This window comes from Eucyclogobius newberryi, unplaced genomic scaffold, assembly GCF_026437365.1.
Source record: "Eucyclogobius newberryi isolate DKJ021-1_F unplaced genomic scaffold, fEucNew1.0.hap1 SCAF_15, whole genome shotgun sequence".
Classification (NCBI taxonomy): Eukaryota; Metazoa; Chordata; class Actinopteri; order Gobiiformes; family Gobiidae; genus Eucyclogobius; species Eucyclogobius newberryi.
This window is the reverse complement of record NW_027315779.1, coordinates 16767070-16780724: the sequence shown is the minus strand read 5'-3', so window position 1 is coordinate 16780724 and position 13655 is coordinate 16767070. Positions and strand designations below refer to the sequence as shown.

The 13655-nt window shown below is 38.3% G+C and overlaps 2 protein-coding genes across 3 annotated transcripts; one reads left to right on the top strand and one right to left on the bottom strand.

Moving 5' to 3' along the window:
- Positions 1 to 6812: 6812 nt before the first annotated feature.
- Positions 6813 to 12041, top strand: plp1b (proteolipid protein 1b). Of its 2 annotated transcripts, none has more exons than XM_072446376.1 (7): positions 6813 to 7027; positions 9305 to 9491; positions 9565 to 9721; positions 10063 to 10240; positions 10371 to 10444; positions 10621 to 10686; positions 11116 to 12041. In XM_072446376.1, exons 1-7 carry the CDS (start codon positions 7024 to 7026, stop codon positions 11185 to 11187), a joined length of 738 nt encoding a protein of 245 aa, XP_072302477.1. In that variant the 5' UTR covers positions 6813 to 7023; the 3' UTR covers positions 11188 to 12041. The 2 variants fall into 2 exon arrangements, with proteins under 2 accessions (XP_072302477.1, XP_072302476.1); XM_072446375.1 differs by lacking the exon at positions 6813 to 7027 and adding an exon at positions 8803 to 9054.
- A 444-nt stretch (positions 12042 to 12485) lies between these two features.
- On the bottom strand, positions 12486 to 13498 carry LOC140360909 (uncharacterized). Its single transcript, XM_072446374.1, has 4 exons — positions 13288 to 13498; positions 12911 to 12961; positions 12739 to 12838; positions 12486 to 12652 (listed from the first exon to the last, which is right to left on the bottom strand). Exons 1-4 carry the CDS (start codon positions 13494 to 13496, stop codon positions 12545 to 12547), a joined length of 468 nt encoding a protein of 155 aa, XP_072302475.1. The 5' UTR covers positions 13497 to 13498; the 3' UTR covers positions 12486 to 12544.
- Positions 13499 to 13655: the final 157 nt, after the last annotated feature.

Here is a 13655-nt window from a genome sequence, read left to right as displayed (position 1 = left end):
TGTTTTAAATTTTCAGTAATTCTATAGGAAATCTTTAGAGAGTAATTCAGCATTTACCTGAAAAAGAACACGACATCTAATTTAAAGGCCTTAAAATGTAAGGCTTAAATTCTTCACTTCATAAACGGGCTGTTAATTATATACAGTAAATGTTTGTTTGTCTGTCTGTCTGTCTGTTTGTTTGTTTGTTTGTTTGTTTGTTTGTTTGTGTGGGACATCAATACTATTTCTTATAACAGCCTTTGTGGTGTAAAAATATACAAAAAAAGTGAAACAATTGTGTCCAAAGTAATATTTGGGCATACATAAATTATTTCCCTTCTGTTCCCTTCAGTTTGACATTTGAATTTCCTTGTGAATATTGTGGTGCAAATAAATAATGCCGTTTGGAGAAGAGTTCACAGTGCTCCTGATTTCATGGTAACGAATAATTTAGACGTTCACCACAGGAGGTCATCAGCACAAGCACACTCATGACATGCCTTTGTCCTCTGCCGCTTGTTTGTTTGTGGGATGGCTGTTTGTTCATTTGACAGAAGATAAAATAACACTCATTATCATATGAGCCAGAGGAGGGGCGGTGCAAATATTTCACGGGGGTTTGTGTAAACTTATGCGCAGTACCACATTGGCTATGCAAACACAGGCGAGTGTATCCATCACAGAGCACACAATTAAAAGGGCTCAGCGAGGATTATGATAAACACTTACATTTATTTCACAACCTGTGCAGTGATAAATGTTTTCCATACTTATTTTTATTCATATGTATTTTATTACGTGTATGTGTATATTGATATTATAATAGGTCATATTATGAGCATTGCTATTATCTGATTTCTAGACCTTGAAGATAGTTTAAATGATGATGGCATAATCAGAAAGAAATCTTTTTTTTTATTCTTTTCCCCCCAAAAATATATTACAAAAGAAAACATAGCAAAACAATAAAAAACAGAGAGCGTAGACATGAACCAAAATAAGCAGACATCCCACAACAACTAAAAATGAACAAAAAAGACAAATCATAGCACACAGAACCCAAAGTAAATGACACATTTAGTTCACAGTCAGTCAAATCTGTCTGTAATCCATTTTACGTATGTCCAATACTAAGTCAGTCCAGTGATTGTCAGTGCATTTTGTGTCGTCCATGTCCGTGGCAGGAGTCCTGAGGCTCAAACACATAGCTCTGAAATCCATTGGAATGGTGATGTCATAAATTGTCTCTAAGGCTTTGTTGATCTCAGTCCAATATTTGTGAACAACAGGACAATCCCAAAACACGTGATAGTGGTTTGCCTCCTGGCTGCCACAGCCTCTCCAACAGCCCATTATACACCGCATTTCCCTGTGTGTAATGGACACTCACATGGAGTTATAAAGAAATGGGACACACTTTTCCAACAGAATTCCCTCCAAACATGTGATCATGTGGTTCATTTTACAGATGTACATATACTTTCCCATTCTTCATCAAAGTGATCCTCTCTTTCCCATTTAACCTTAATGTAATCAGTAGAGTGACTGCCCAGATATACATTTATACAATTTATATTGTATAATTAAATTACTTAAAGTTCTGACTTATAAGCTTTAATAACCATTTCAGTCCAAAGGCTATGATGGTCATCATTCTTTTTCATTTCTTGGTTATAACTCCTTAATTGTAAATACCTTTAACAGTCCTGTTTGCCCAAGCCAAAGGATTTTTTTAAACTCATCAAATCTGTTCAAATGATTCTCCTTTACAGCCTGGTAAAAAAAAACTGTATATATTTTGTTGTCCAGACTTTAAATATTGAGTATTTGCTGTTAGGTGTGACATTTTGATCAAAAGCCAACCAATTTAAGATTTTAATATATTTTTTTTAGTTTGTATGTTTTGATTAGCTCCTTCCATGTTGTAAGAACACATTTCACCCAAGGATTATCCATCTCCCCCAAATGACTCAACTGTCTGTCTTCTGCCAGACTGTAAGGCCTGCACAATATTAATCTCACTATTTTTCAACTGGGCTTCATATTCTGGGTCACATCAGCTCAGCAACTCTCTGATCTGAGCTGAAATAAAGTAATTGTTCGAACAAGGTAAACCCCAACTTAATTTTTAATGGTAATTTTAATGTTTTGAATCAGTTACGTTTCTTTTGTCCCTTTGCTTTGCCTGCTTTTCCTGGATTGCTCCTGGATTGTAATTTATGACTTTTTATAACAAAAGAAGAAAAATAAATCAAACAATTTAAAAACATGCATCCTTAATGTGAGCTGAATTGTGACTTGAATTGGCTGCATCATCTGTACGGAGAGAGGTCAATTTAATGCCAGTGGAACATTCAAAGCGTTACCACCCATGTGACGTACCCCACAACCAGAAAATGTAAATAGTGCACCTTTAATATTGTAAACTACTATTAATCTATTTCCATGTTGAACTCCTTGTTTGTGTCTTATTCAGTTTTACAAAATAATTCCCCATTTAAGCTGCACCTCTTTGGCTGACACGATCCAGCATCTGTGTGATATGGTTTATTCATAACCGGATGAATTGCTCTTGTCTTGTCGCGCAAACCCTGAAAACTTGTCCTCCCACGGTAATCCCATCTTTTAGACTGTCAGAAGCAGTGCTCATTCAGAAGGCAAACTGACACATTCACAGGCTGTAGGATAATTAATGTTTCTCTTTGCAGTGTTTTCCCTCAGATTTCAAAGGCCTTCCTCTATAGCCTTTTGAGCTTAACAAAGCCAACGCCATTAATCCTTTCTGCACATACTAATTACTTGATCTGTTATGGCTCTGGGTTGTCAAGAAACAAAGACGTTTTGGATTCAAACTCTTATGGACAATCTAGAAATCTACAAAGCTATTATTATAATTTCACACCCATTCATTTCCTGAATGTGCGGCTACAGGATATGATAAGGAACCTTGATGATAAGGAATATATATATATATATATATATATATATATATATATATATATATATATATATATATATATATATATATATATATATACATGTAATTCAAATAAAAACACATTGCACATATTGTCCAAACCAAGTGTCCCATTTCATCTGAAGTCTTTCAATCTGTCAATATTTAAATTAGGTTCAAATGTGATCTTTTCCAGTCCTCAAATTTCAATTACATTATCAGTCCAGTCCTTGATTCTCAGTGTAGTCTGTATCATCCACTTTTTCATGATGGCCTTCTTCCAAAAGTATCCATACACACTATTCATTCTTACTTCAAGTCAATCTGTTCCATTCTTTGCCTGTCAAAACAAAATGACCTTCGGTTAATATATTTAGTAGAATGTAGTTTAGACATTATTCCCCTTGAAAGGTCTGATTTATATGCCTTAATTTCTTGGTTGTAATTTCTCTTATTTGTAAGTACCTATAAAAGTCCAGATTCTCTAAGTCAAAAGAATAATTTAAAATATAGCCGCAAGCGGCAATGCTCGGCCCTCGCTACGCCGCCGCCACGCCGCAAGAGGAGGGGGCGCTAACGCGCCCCAATTGTCCTTTTATTACGCCTACTGCTGAATCTGTGACACTGTCACATCTTCTCCCCTTTGTTTTACCATCAAAAAGCTATTTTATTTTGAATTCTTGGCAAAATGTGCGGCTTTGCCGCACAGACACCGTGACTCTTTGAATAAAAATGTGGATAACTTTTGATGGTCCTGAAGATGAGTCTCACCAAATTTCAGGTTAATATGTCTAACGCCCTAAGAGGAGTTTGTGAAAGTATGAAGTGTAAACATGTTCTGGCGATTTCCCCATTGGAATAACATGGAAGGTTTTGGTCATCGTTACGGCAACGCCATAACAATTATGACATGGGTCTCATTGACTTTTTTGATGGGGATGCTAAAATTGAGTTGTGTGTCAAATTTCATATAATTTCGCAAAACTAAACATTTAACCTCCATATAAAATCTGTAGGGGGCGCTGTGGCTCCAAATTAATTTATTTCACTTCAAGTAGGTTTAGGGCAAAGAGTTTAACAACTGATTCTAATTTGACGCAATTCGGACTTTATCTGCGCAAACGGCAGAAATGTTAAATTTGGGAGATTTCTGAAATTCTTGCTACAGTTTGCGGCTTCGCCGCTCAGAGACCGTGACAGGTATCAATGTAATTTGAATAACTTTTGATGTCCCACTCCTCAGTAGCATTTTCACCAAATTTCAGCTTTTTAGGGCCAACGCCCTGGGAGGAGTTCGTTGCGTTGCGGGAGCAATAGGCCCTCCGCCCTGCTAGGGCTCGGGCCTAAATATTCCGATTTTTCAAATATCATGAACTATACATTTTCGGAAAGCGCTCGCGCTTTCCTACCTCATGGTGTGGGTCCCTGGTCACTGACGGGTACTTTCGTTAATTTTGAGTGGGCTCCGCCCACTTTGTGTTTTTGGCCCTCTATACAGTAATAATGTTCAATTTTTGCATTACATGCTTATATGCACGGAACATGCAAGAGATGGGGAACGTATTCGTGAGCTACTTAGCGCAAATGAGTGCTTTACATTGGGATGACGACCGCGAAGCTTGTTTAGTGCGAACTTTTGCACGGGCTTCGCCCGTTTACAACGGTAATGTTCCATTTTCCTACAACTAATTAGTATGCACGGGGCGTGCATGAGTGGAGGAGTGCGTTAGTGAGTGTCTGGAAGTGGGCGAGCGCTTCGCGCTCGATTTCGTGCGCACTATGTGCGCACTTTCGCAGCCGTGCTTCGCACGGCCTTACGAGACTAATAGGCCTCTCGCCAGCTTGTGGCGCTCGGGCCTAATTATAAAGCTTTTCATTTGATTCTCTTTGACAATCCGTTTAGTTTGTATGTTTTTGATTAGCTCCATCCGGGTCGTGAGCACAGATTTTCCCAGAGATTGTCCACATCCTCCATTCGACCCAACAGTAAGGCCTGTACAAGAACCTCCGGCATCACATTACACTCACAATTTTTCTATTGAGCTTTATATTCTGGGTCACACCAGTACAGCAATGCTCTGATTTGAGCTGAAATAAGTAATCTTTCAGACAAGGTAAACCCAAAACACATTTTTCTTTTGATTGATGTAGGGTTTTGATTCAGATGAAAATACAAATCTTGACATTGCTTTATTCCACACATCAAACAGCCGGTTGGGGATGAAAATTCGAAGAGTCTGGAATAGATAGGGAAGTCTGGGCAAAACACTCTAAATATTGATCGTTTCAATAATTTGACTCAGACTTAAGTATAAAATAAGATTCAGTTTTCAAGGTCTTGCTTTATGGTGGGAAAAGAGTTGTTGTTGTTTTTTCTCTGAAGTTGTTGACAAATATTTATGGAGAATTACACCCAAATATTCTGGGTTCTGTTGGTCCAGGCATTTGCCAATCAATCCCCGATTTCTCCTGCCCACCACATGGACACATAGCCAGCCACTAAAATCCCCACAACTTGTGCCATATCTCACTAGCAACAGCTGTTTCCTGTTTCTAAGGCACCGCACTCGTGCCAAACATAAAATATTATATTTCCAGTGTATAATGTATCCAACACTACCTACCGCATTACGTAAATAAACATGAAAATGCTGCTTAGAGGCACAGATAAATGAAATAAATGCAGAATTTTTTTTCATAAACCGGAAGTTGTGTCTTGTTAGCTTTAGCCACGTCTCATCGCCACACAAACCTGGAATTACTAAACGTCCTTTTGTGAATTCGTTATTTTATTAGAATAGTGAAAACACTGGTAATGTTTGGGTGACATCAGCTGCTCACACAACAGACCCCGCCATTAACAGAAGCGGCCCGTGACGTTCCAAAATGAACCTGTTTGTGAAACCAGTGCTGATGGAAGCAAGGCTATATATTGTGCCAATGGTTCCGAGTTCAAAGTGAACAAAAAAGGAGACCTGGCACAACCCACGGATTAATGAATGTTAAATTACAAACTATCACAATGCCTTGGCGGAGGTGTGTGACGTTGTGCACTGCCCAAAAGCTTCTGATTGACCACATTTGGATGATTTCAGAGTAGAAAGATAAATATTGTAGTTATCTTCTTTCTGCAAATTGCTATGAATCCCCTCAGTGTGCTTATATGTTTTCACACAGTGAATAGACAATAGATAATTGAAAGCATTGTAAATATATTTGGAATATTTTTCATTTGTGAAAGGCGGTGTGCAGAAATCTTTCAAAAAAGTCGGTGTTTTTGTTGCCCGACACTGGCCTCTTTGTCCACATCTCAGCTTTGACATCAACTGGGTCAAACCGGAGGGAGGGGATGGGGGGGCGCAGCTGGAGCCCACCCTCAATGTCACCCTTGTTAGTCAACTTCATCAATGTCATCCACTGGCATCGCAATTTATTTCTGTCTTTACGTTGTGCACTTTTTAAAGATGTTTCCGTCGAGGACTCTCAAGACAAACTGTCATCCTATAGAGTCTGTCATCTCACCCGAGGGAGCAGAAAGTATATGAACTATGCTTGTTGCACAAATGTTCTATGTAGTCTAAACCACATAACCCAATATACAATCTTTATCACACAGGGTCTATGCTTTTGAACAGAAATAGTGTGGCAAACATACAGTATTTTCAGTATTTGTTATATGTCATGTATATGTTTTTTGCACATCCTTTAGTAGATATATTTAGTAGATGTACAAACATATTTATGGATCTATACAATATCTCAATTCAAACGGAGCTCAAATAGAATGATAAAGCTAAAAATCTCACAGACCTGTCTTCAAATATCCAAGCGTAAAGATTATAATGGAAAGGATTGGATCTCTCCCAAACTGGCTCGCCTATAAAAATGAGTGGCAGCTGAAATGGGCCTTTGTTACTTTAAGATGAGACTCGGGGAGATGTGCTCTATTGTTGATGACACAAAAGCTTGAGTCAGATTCATATAAGAGCGGCGCCCAATAACTTCTCTTATCCCCATATCACTACAGTCACCGGGGCATCTGGGGGAAAAACTTCAATAAGTCTCTCAAACCACCTTTACCGGACATGGGTGAGTGCTCTGAATATTTAATAACTTTTATCAGCTATTTTGAATATGCTTTGAAAATGCGTGTCAATAACTTACTGATGTACACCTTAAAAGAGTCCGATCTGATTTGAATGTTTGTCTCCAAGCAGTGCAAGTCATATTATTAGTTATTATTATTCGTTGTTCTCTGCAGTGCTCCGATGGTGGCGTGCAAATGTTAGAATGTTAGAGCCAATTTTCTGTATACGATAAATGAATTACATTTGGCGTTTTTAGAGATCCTGTAAAGCAGCAGTGGGATTTTTCTTGATTTATTCCTTTTTGTCAACCATCTGTAAATGTGAACTGTCAAGCTCCTACATGGCATTTAAAAGAGAAAGCTGTAACCCTCTTATATCAACTGTTCTGGGCTGAATCAGGATTACTTTGTACTCTAAACCCACAAATAAAAATAAGCCTAAACTTTGCAGGATTTGAATAGGCCTTTTATAACTTCATAGTCACAAGTCCCTATTTTTGATTTTTAGTTTAGTTTAGTTACTTTGCCATTTGTAGTTTGAAAACCACATTGGAAAACATGCAGTGCACTGTAACACATTAAAAACAACCACATACACAAACAATGGACAGAGGTTACAGACCACTAAAAGTACCAAGAAACATTTTGACACTATAAAATAAGCAAGCTAAAGAAGATTAGATTGCTAAATAAAAGTGCAAGATCAAAGTTCATTGTTAAACTTGTCATGGCGTGTATGTGACAAGATGTACATTTAATGGAACGATATCTTCTTCTTATGGGAAGCTCAAACATGGCTCTGCCAGGATAATCAGAGTGCATGCAAATTATTCGAAGGGCTCGATTTAATAGTCGACAATTGTTACAACATTAACTGTGATATATGTTTGAGCTTTGAAAATGGAATAGTCAAAACCCAACAAATGCTCAGTCTACTGTAAGTCAAACGACATCTCCCAACAACAGCTTTATTTACCAAAATAAATCCAGGTGGGATTTAAAATTTGATTTGACTTGGCATTGCTTGTTACCGCTTATAATCAGAGTAACTCAGAGATCAAAGGCCAAACCTACAGAGTGCCAGCTTCACAAAGAGCCTAGCCAAGTTTTACCTGATTATAGCATTTAATACCGAATAACTGATTCATTGAATAATGAGCCCAATTATTAAGATGACCTCAAACTTCCTCCCTGTGTCTCTAAATCAGATGTCTGAGTTGGCTGCTGGTGATGTAAACTGCCTTCATGCCAAGGCCATGTCAGGGCACTCATTTGAAAGAGGTCACACGCTCCCACATGTGTCCAGCTAATTATGTGCATCTTCTAATGAACAAGAACCAAAGGATGATCAAAAACATGCTACTGTGTAGCAAAAATAGTGCGAGTTGGGTGCACTATTTGGGAAGTTGAGGAAAAGCATAGGGACACTGACTGCACATTGGCTTGTGTATAGTGGGTACACAGTGTTGCAGCAGAAGAGTGGGCGTGCACATTTTGGGACTCTTGCACTCCTCCTGCTGTTACTATTTATACATAGCTGCTTAGTTTTGTTTTTGTTTTTCCCCTTGAAAACTCAATATAAATATCAAACTTGTTTGATTTTGTTTTGGTCCAGTTTTAAAAATGTCTTGGTTCCAGTGGAGGGAGGGTGGCATCAGGTCAGTGCTGCCGGTGTCCTGGTGACCCCTGTGTGTTGTGGCACTATTGTCTCTGTTTGTTTGCCCTTTGTTCCACCTCTGGCAAAGACAATCGATATTGTGTTTGGATCCACAAAGAGCAGCTCTTTTCTCGTGGCTCTTGAGGCCAATGTTGCACTACCATTCTCCCAGTGACGCCTCTGACCACCCGAGGGCTGGACAACGCAGGGCTTCTCACATCGATGTAGTCAGCATAGACAGGGCTCTTTTGCTGTGGTAATTGTAGCTTGGACATTATAGTGGTGGACAGTGGGAGATTTCTTGTCGAGGCGTTCAGGAGCAGAAGCAGCAGATGTTTCCAGTCAGACAGCCTTGGCTTTGCAAAGCCTTAGGTGCTCTCCTCTCTCACATTTCTGCCATTTGATTAACTCTGTGGATATTTGCATGATTCATTCCACCGAAAGGCATGCTTCTTTCTTTTGGACGCGGTTTGGGGATATTTCTGATGTTGTTGATTGTTTGTCTTCCTTAGTGGATGTGATGGTGGAGGATTGTCCTTCTCCAGAGCTGGTCCACTGATGTGTTGTGTGATCGTGTGTGCGGTATGTGCCGCCTGTGTGCTCATCTATTATACCCCCTCAGGTTGTTATGATTGCTGTGTCCGCTGCATTGGGGCGATCCCATACCCCTCGCTGGTGGCCACCCTGTTGTGCTATGCAGGCACGGCGTTATTTTGCGGTGCTGGGCACCAAGCTTTGGCCCACACAGAAGTCCTGGTTGAGACCCACTTTGCTCGTAACCCTCAGGACTATGCAGTCATGGACTCTTTGTAAGACACACATTTAGACAAACTGTTTAGAGTGTAATGTATTTCTAATTGTGCTTTCCTTTTGATTTCACAGTATCAGGTATTTCCAGTATGTCATCTATGGCCTGGCCTCATTCTTCTTTCTCTACGGTATTTTACTGTTGGCTGAAGGCTTCTACAGCACCAGTGCGGTAAAGCAGCAGTTTGGAGAGTTCAGGAGCACCCAGTGTGGACGGGGCCTCAGCCTCACGGTGAGGAGAGAAAGGGTTCCTATACGAGGGGTGCGGGTGGGAGGGGTCAAGGGCTGACATATGAACGGATATGCAAGATTTAATAAACATAAATGCAAGGCAACGTTATGTTTTAGGGTTTGAAGATTTAACTCAGACATCTTACTTAACTAACATCTAGGTGTTGACTAAACTAGTTGATTTTTGAATCATTGATAGGGTGTTGACGATACAGTTACATGACAAATTACAAAGACAAAAACACTGGAATCTTTGTGGTAACTTTAGTTAATAGCACCTCCATATGGCCTTGTGCTTTAACCTTGCTAATTTTGAATGACCTCCGTTCTTTCTCTGTTTAGTTTATTATAGTGACGTACATCCTGGCCTTCATCTGGCTTGTGGTGTTCGCCTTCAGCATCATCCCGCTGTTCTTCCTGTTCAACATGGAGCAAACCTGCCACAACATCAACATTTTGGCAGACACCGCCCCCAGCATAAATCAGCACAACTGGATATGCATGGATGCCAGGCAGTATGGTATGTGGCCCACCTGAACAAAATACTAATGTGGCTTGATTAAATAGTCTTTACAAAATGGAAGTGCTGTGGTTGAATAAGTAATGAAATCTTGCTCCACTGTGATACATGTGTCATGTCTTTACTTTAGGTCTTCTTCCCTGGAATGCAATGCCAGGCAAAGCATGTGGGATGACCTTGGCATCCATTTGCAAAGCCAGTGAAGTAAGTCTATTCATTCAGAGTGTTATTTTGTACATTATGTGTCCTTGTTGAAGTGAATAAGTGAAATATCTAGAGTTTAAACTTCCATTTTATGCTCAAAAAGTGGTTACCATGGATGCTGTATGTAAGAAATGAACTGTGGAACATATTTAATGATGATATGTTTGTGTCTTTAGTTTCATGTGGTCTATGACCTTTACATAGCTGCATTTGCAGGAGCGGGAATCATGCTCTTAGCACTGGTGAGACTTTTGTTGTTTTTTCTCAACAATATTATTATTAGCATAATCTTGTGTTTTTGATTATCGGATTCATTCTTCAAGTATTATTTATTTAAAATTGCGTGTGTGTGTGTGTGTGTGTGTGTGTGTAGACACAAATAATCAGGTTCAGCATATATTTTATTCTGACAACAGTTAGTAAACTTGTTCTTACCCCCATCTGGCATGTGACATAATCACAGTCTTGGATTTTAAAAACAACTTATTTTTATCCTCCATTTTATTCTGCACTTCAGAAACAAACACACTTAATAGGTCTTAATTATGGAACTACTTTATCGATGCTGCAATAAACCAATGTGTTACTGTTACTTTTATAGAAAATGAACCGGTCTGCGTTCCTAATAATGAGGAATAAACTTGAATGTCTTCTGACACTACCTTTTGCAGTTTCTGTATCTTGTCGCCACCACCTACAACTACGCCGTCCTGCGGTTTCTTGGCAGGAAAGGTATCCGCTAACGCCGCGCCTCCATCCATCCAGATCCAGCTCTACTTTTGGCTGTGAGATGGACAGTCACTGCACACATCACTGGGTCCCATTCATCTCTGTGTCACAGCACCTTCCACACGGATCACCGGCTATTTCTCTAAAACTGTCCAATAACTGACACAGGTATACCATAACTGTCCTTATGAGCAACAGGGAGAGATGAAGCATTGTTTTTTTTTAGCCCCAACACCAAACTTTAGGCTTTGCTGATTCTCTTGGACTTGTTCAGCGCCCTCTAGTATGTATCATTTTGTAATTGTCAAGTATGACCTATGATGAATGGTTCTATAGTAATATTGTTCTAAAAAACTTTAAAAAGTAAGACTCTAAGATGTGTTAATGGATACACAAACATCTTCATTGGTAAATTGTTTTGCTTTAGTATATATAAAAACAAATACATAATGTGGCTTGAAAATGGCTTGTCTGTAAATAACTTATTTGCTGTCAAGATTGGCAGTTGTATGTAAAATCACACAAATAGAGAAAGGGCCACAGAAAGGTGGCACCTTCATAAGGTGGATGTGATAATGCTGCAAGCACATTATATTTAACCTAATATTTGCTAATATGATGTGGACTAAAAGTAAATCTGAATGTATCAAAGCTTTCAAGATAGAGAATCTGGCATTTAGTTTCCCTTCAACACATTACTCACTTAAACTTTTTGCTTTGTTAAAACACCAGTGTGTGGGAGGACACAATGCATAAAAGAAGCTCTCGGGTGCTAATGCTGCTTTCAGTGTTTTATGTAATACTCCAAGACTGGAATGTTAATTACAGATTGTTGCATAGTTTGTTGATTAAAAACAATTAAAATACATTTTTTTGTGTGGATTTGTTATATTCCTAATTACATACAGATAAGATAAGATAAGATAGCCTTTATTTGTCCACACAATGGGGAAATTTTGGTGTACACATACACATTTTGACTGTACAATTGTGAACAACCACAACCTAATGTTCTAATGTCCTGTGCTAATTTTCCAGTGTCAATCAACAATAACGAGTAAATCTTCCCATCCTATTAAATTATGCTATGATTATATTATTTTTATTACACTTTTGTCCTTAGTGCTGTTACTCTCCTGCTGACCCTGTCGAGTCCTGTCAAGCTGCAATAAGACCTTTCTTTGAGTTGTTATTTCGGTAATGCAGTTTAATGCTCATTGTGCTTGAATTGATTGAATACAGATGCCATGATAAAGAGATAACACAAAAACGAAATATGAATATAATGTGTAAATAAAACCATAGTTACAGCATCAAATTAAAGTTAAATTATTGGGGTAAATAAAACAAAGCAAATAAAAGATAATTGTCTCAGTTTAGACTGTAGACCTGGTCGTAGCAGTCACAGCAGTAGATCCGATGGTTGTGTTCGAACAAGGGAGTCAGCAATGCTCCAAGGATTTTTGTGCACAGAGCACACTAAAAACATTCATCAAATACATAAACGTTAGGTGACAGCTGTAGTTGTCGTAACGTTTGTATTGTTTAATGAAAGACATACTAACCTTGAGACAGTCAGGATGGAGATACATTGGGGGATAAGAGAATGTGAGCTTTATCAGCCCAATAAACTGGTCACAGTGTGAACAAACTTCTTTCCCATCTCTGAAGCCAAAATAATATTTACATTTTAATTTAGATAATAACAAACAACAAAACTTGAGACATTTAAAATACCTCAAAATACACTTGGAATTGGTTTCTTCCTTTTCCACTGAACTTGGTGCACTTAACAACACAAAACAATATAAATCTTAGAACACAGGGCAAATCAATTTTACAAAAATATATGAATTTGAGCAAATACTATATTAATATTAATATTATAATAACACAACAGCATTATATATATATATATATATATATATATATATATATATATATATATATATATATATATATATATATATATATATAAATAGGCATTTAACTTATATAAGTTAAATGCCATACTGTGGAGCATCATTATGACCAGGCATTTGAAGTCAATCTCAAATAAATATACAGGAAACTACAAAGGTTTGATAATGTTTTTCAATCAACTTTTCACATACCTGTTGTTATCTGTTGACAGTTGTTTTCCACTCGAGTCTTTGAGCGCTTCAGACTCTTTCACGGTTATGTCAGCGGTTACTTCATCTGATGTATCGGTTATTTCTAACGTTTCTGCCTCTTCTTTGCTCTGTTCACTATTTGGAACAACGTCAAGAGCATCACTTATATCAAAAACAGCTTGATTTTCACCAGCCACAAAAGGGATCATGGGTGATGAACTGCTTTCTCCAACTTCCGAAGCAGAACTCTCTGGTGAAGACTCAACCACCACATGCTCTGCTTTAAAAATGACATCTTCATTCATTTCTGCCAGGCCTGGAGTCTGACTTGAACATTCAGCTGTACATTGGACATTTTCTTCAACCTT

Excerpts from the sequence above, each read along its gene's own strand:
- plp1b (XM_072446375.1), top strand. The coding sequence starts at position 9,015 with ATGTTTCCAGTCAGACAGCCTTGGCTTTGCAAAGCCTTAG. Across the intron at positions 9,492-9,564 it reads TATGCAGTCATGGACTCTTT|TATCAGGTATTTCCAGTATG; the intron begins GTAAGACACACA and ends TTGATTTCACAG. Across the intron at positions 9,722-10,062 it reads GACGGGGCCTCAGCCTCACG|TTTATTATAGTGACGTACAT; the intron begins GTGAGGAGAGAA and ends TTCTCTGTTTAG.
- LOC140360909 (XM_072446374.1), bottom strand. The coding sequence starts at position 13,496 with ATGATCCCTTTTGTGGCTGGTGAAAATCAAGCTGTTTTTGATATAAGT. Across the intron at positions 12,962-13,287 it reads CTGTCAACAGATAACAACAG|TGCACCAAGTTCAGTGGAAA; the intron begins GTATGTGAAAAG and ends TGTGTTGTTAAG. Across the intron at positions 12,839-12,910 it reads AATTCCAAGTGTATTTTGAG|AGATGGGAAAGAAGTTTGTT; the intron begins GTATTTTAAATG and ends TTTTGGCTTCAG.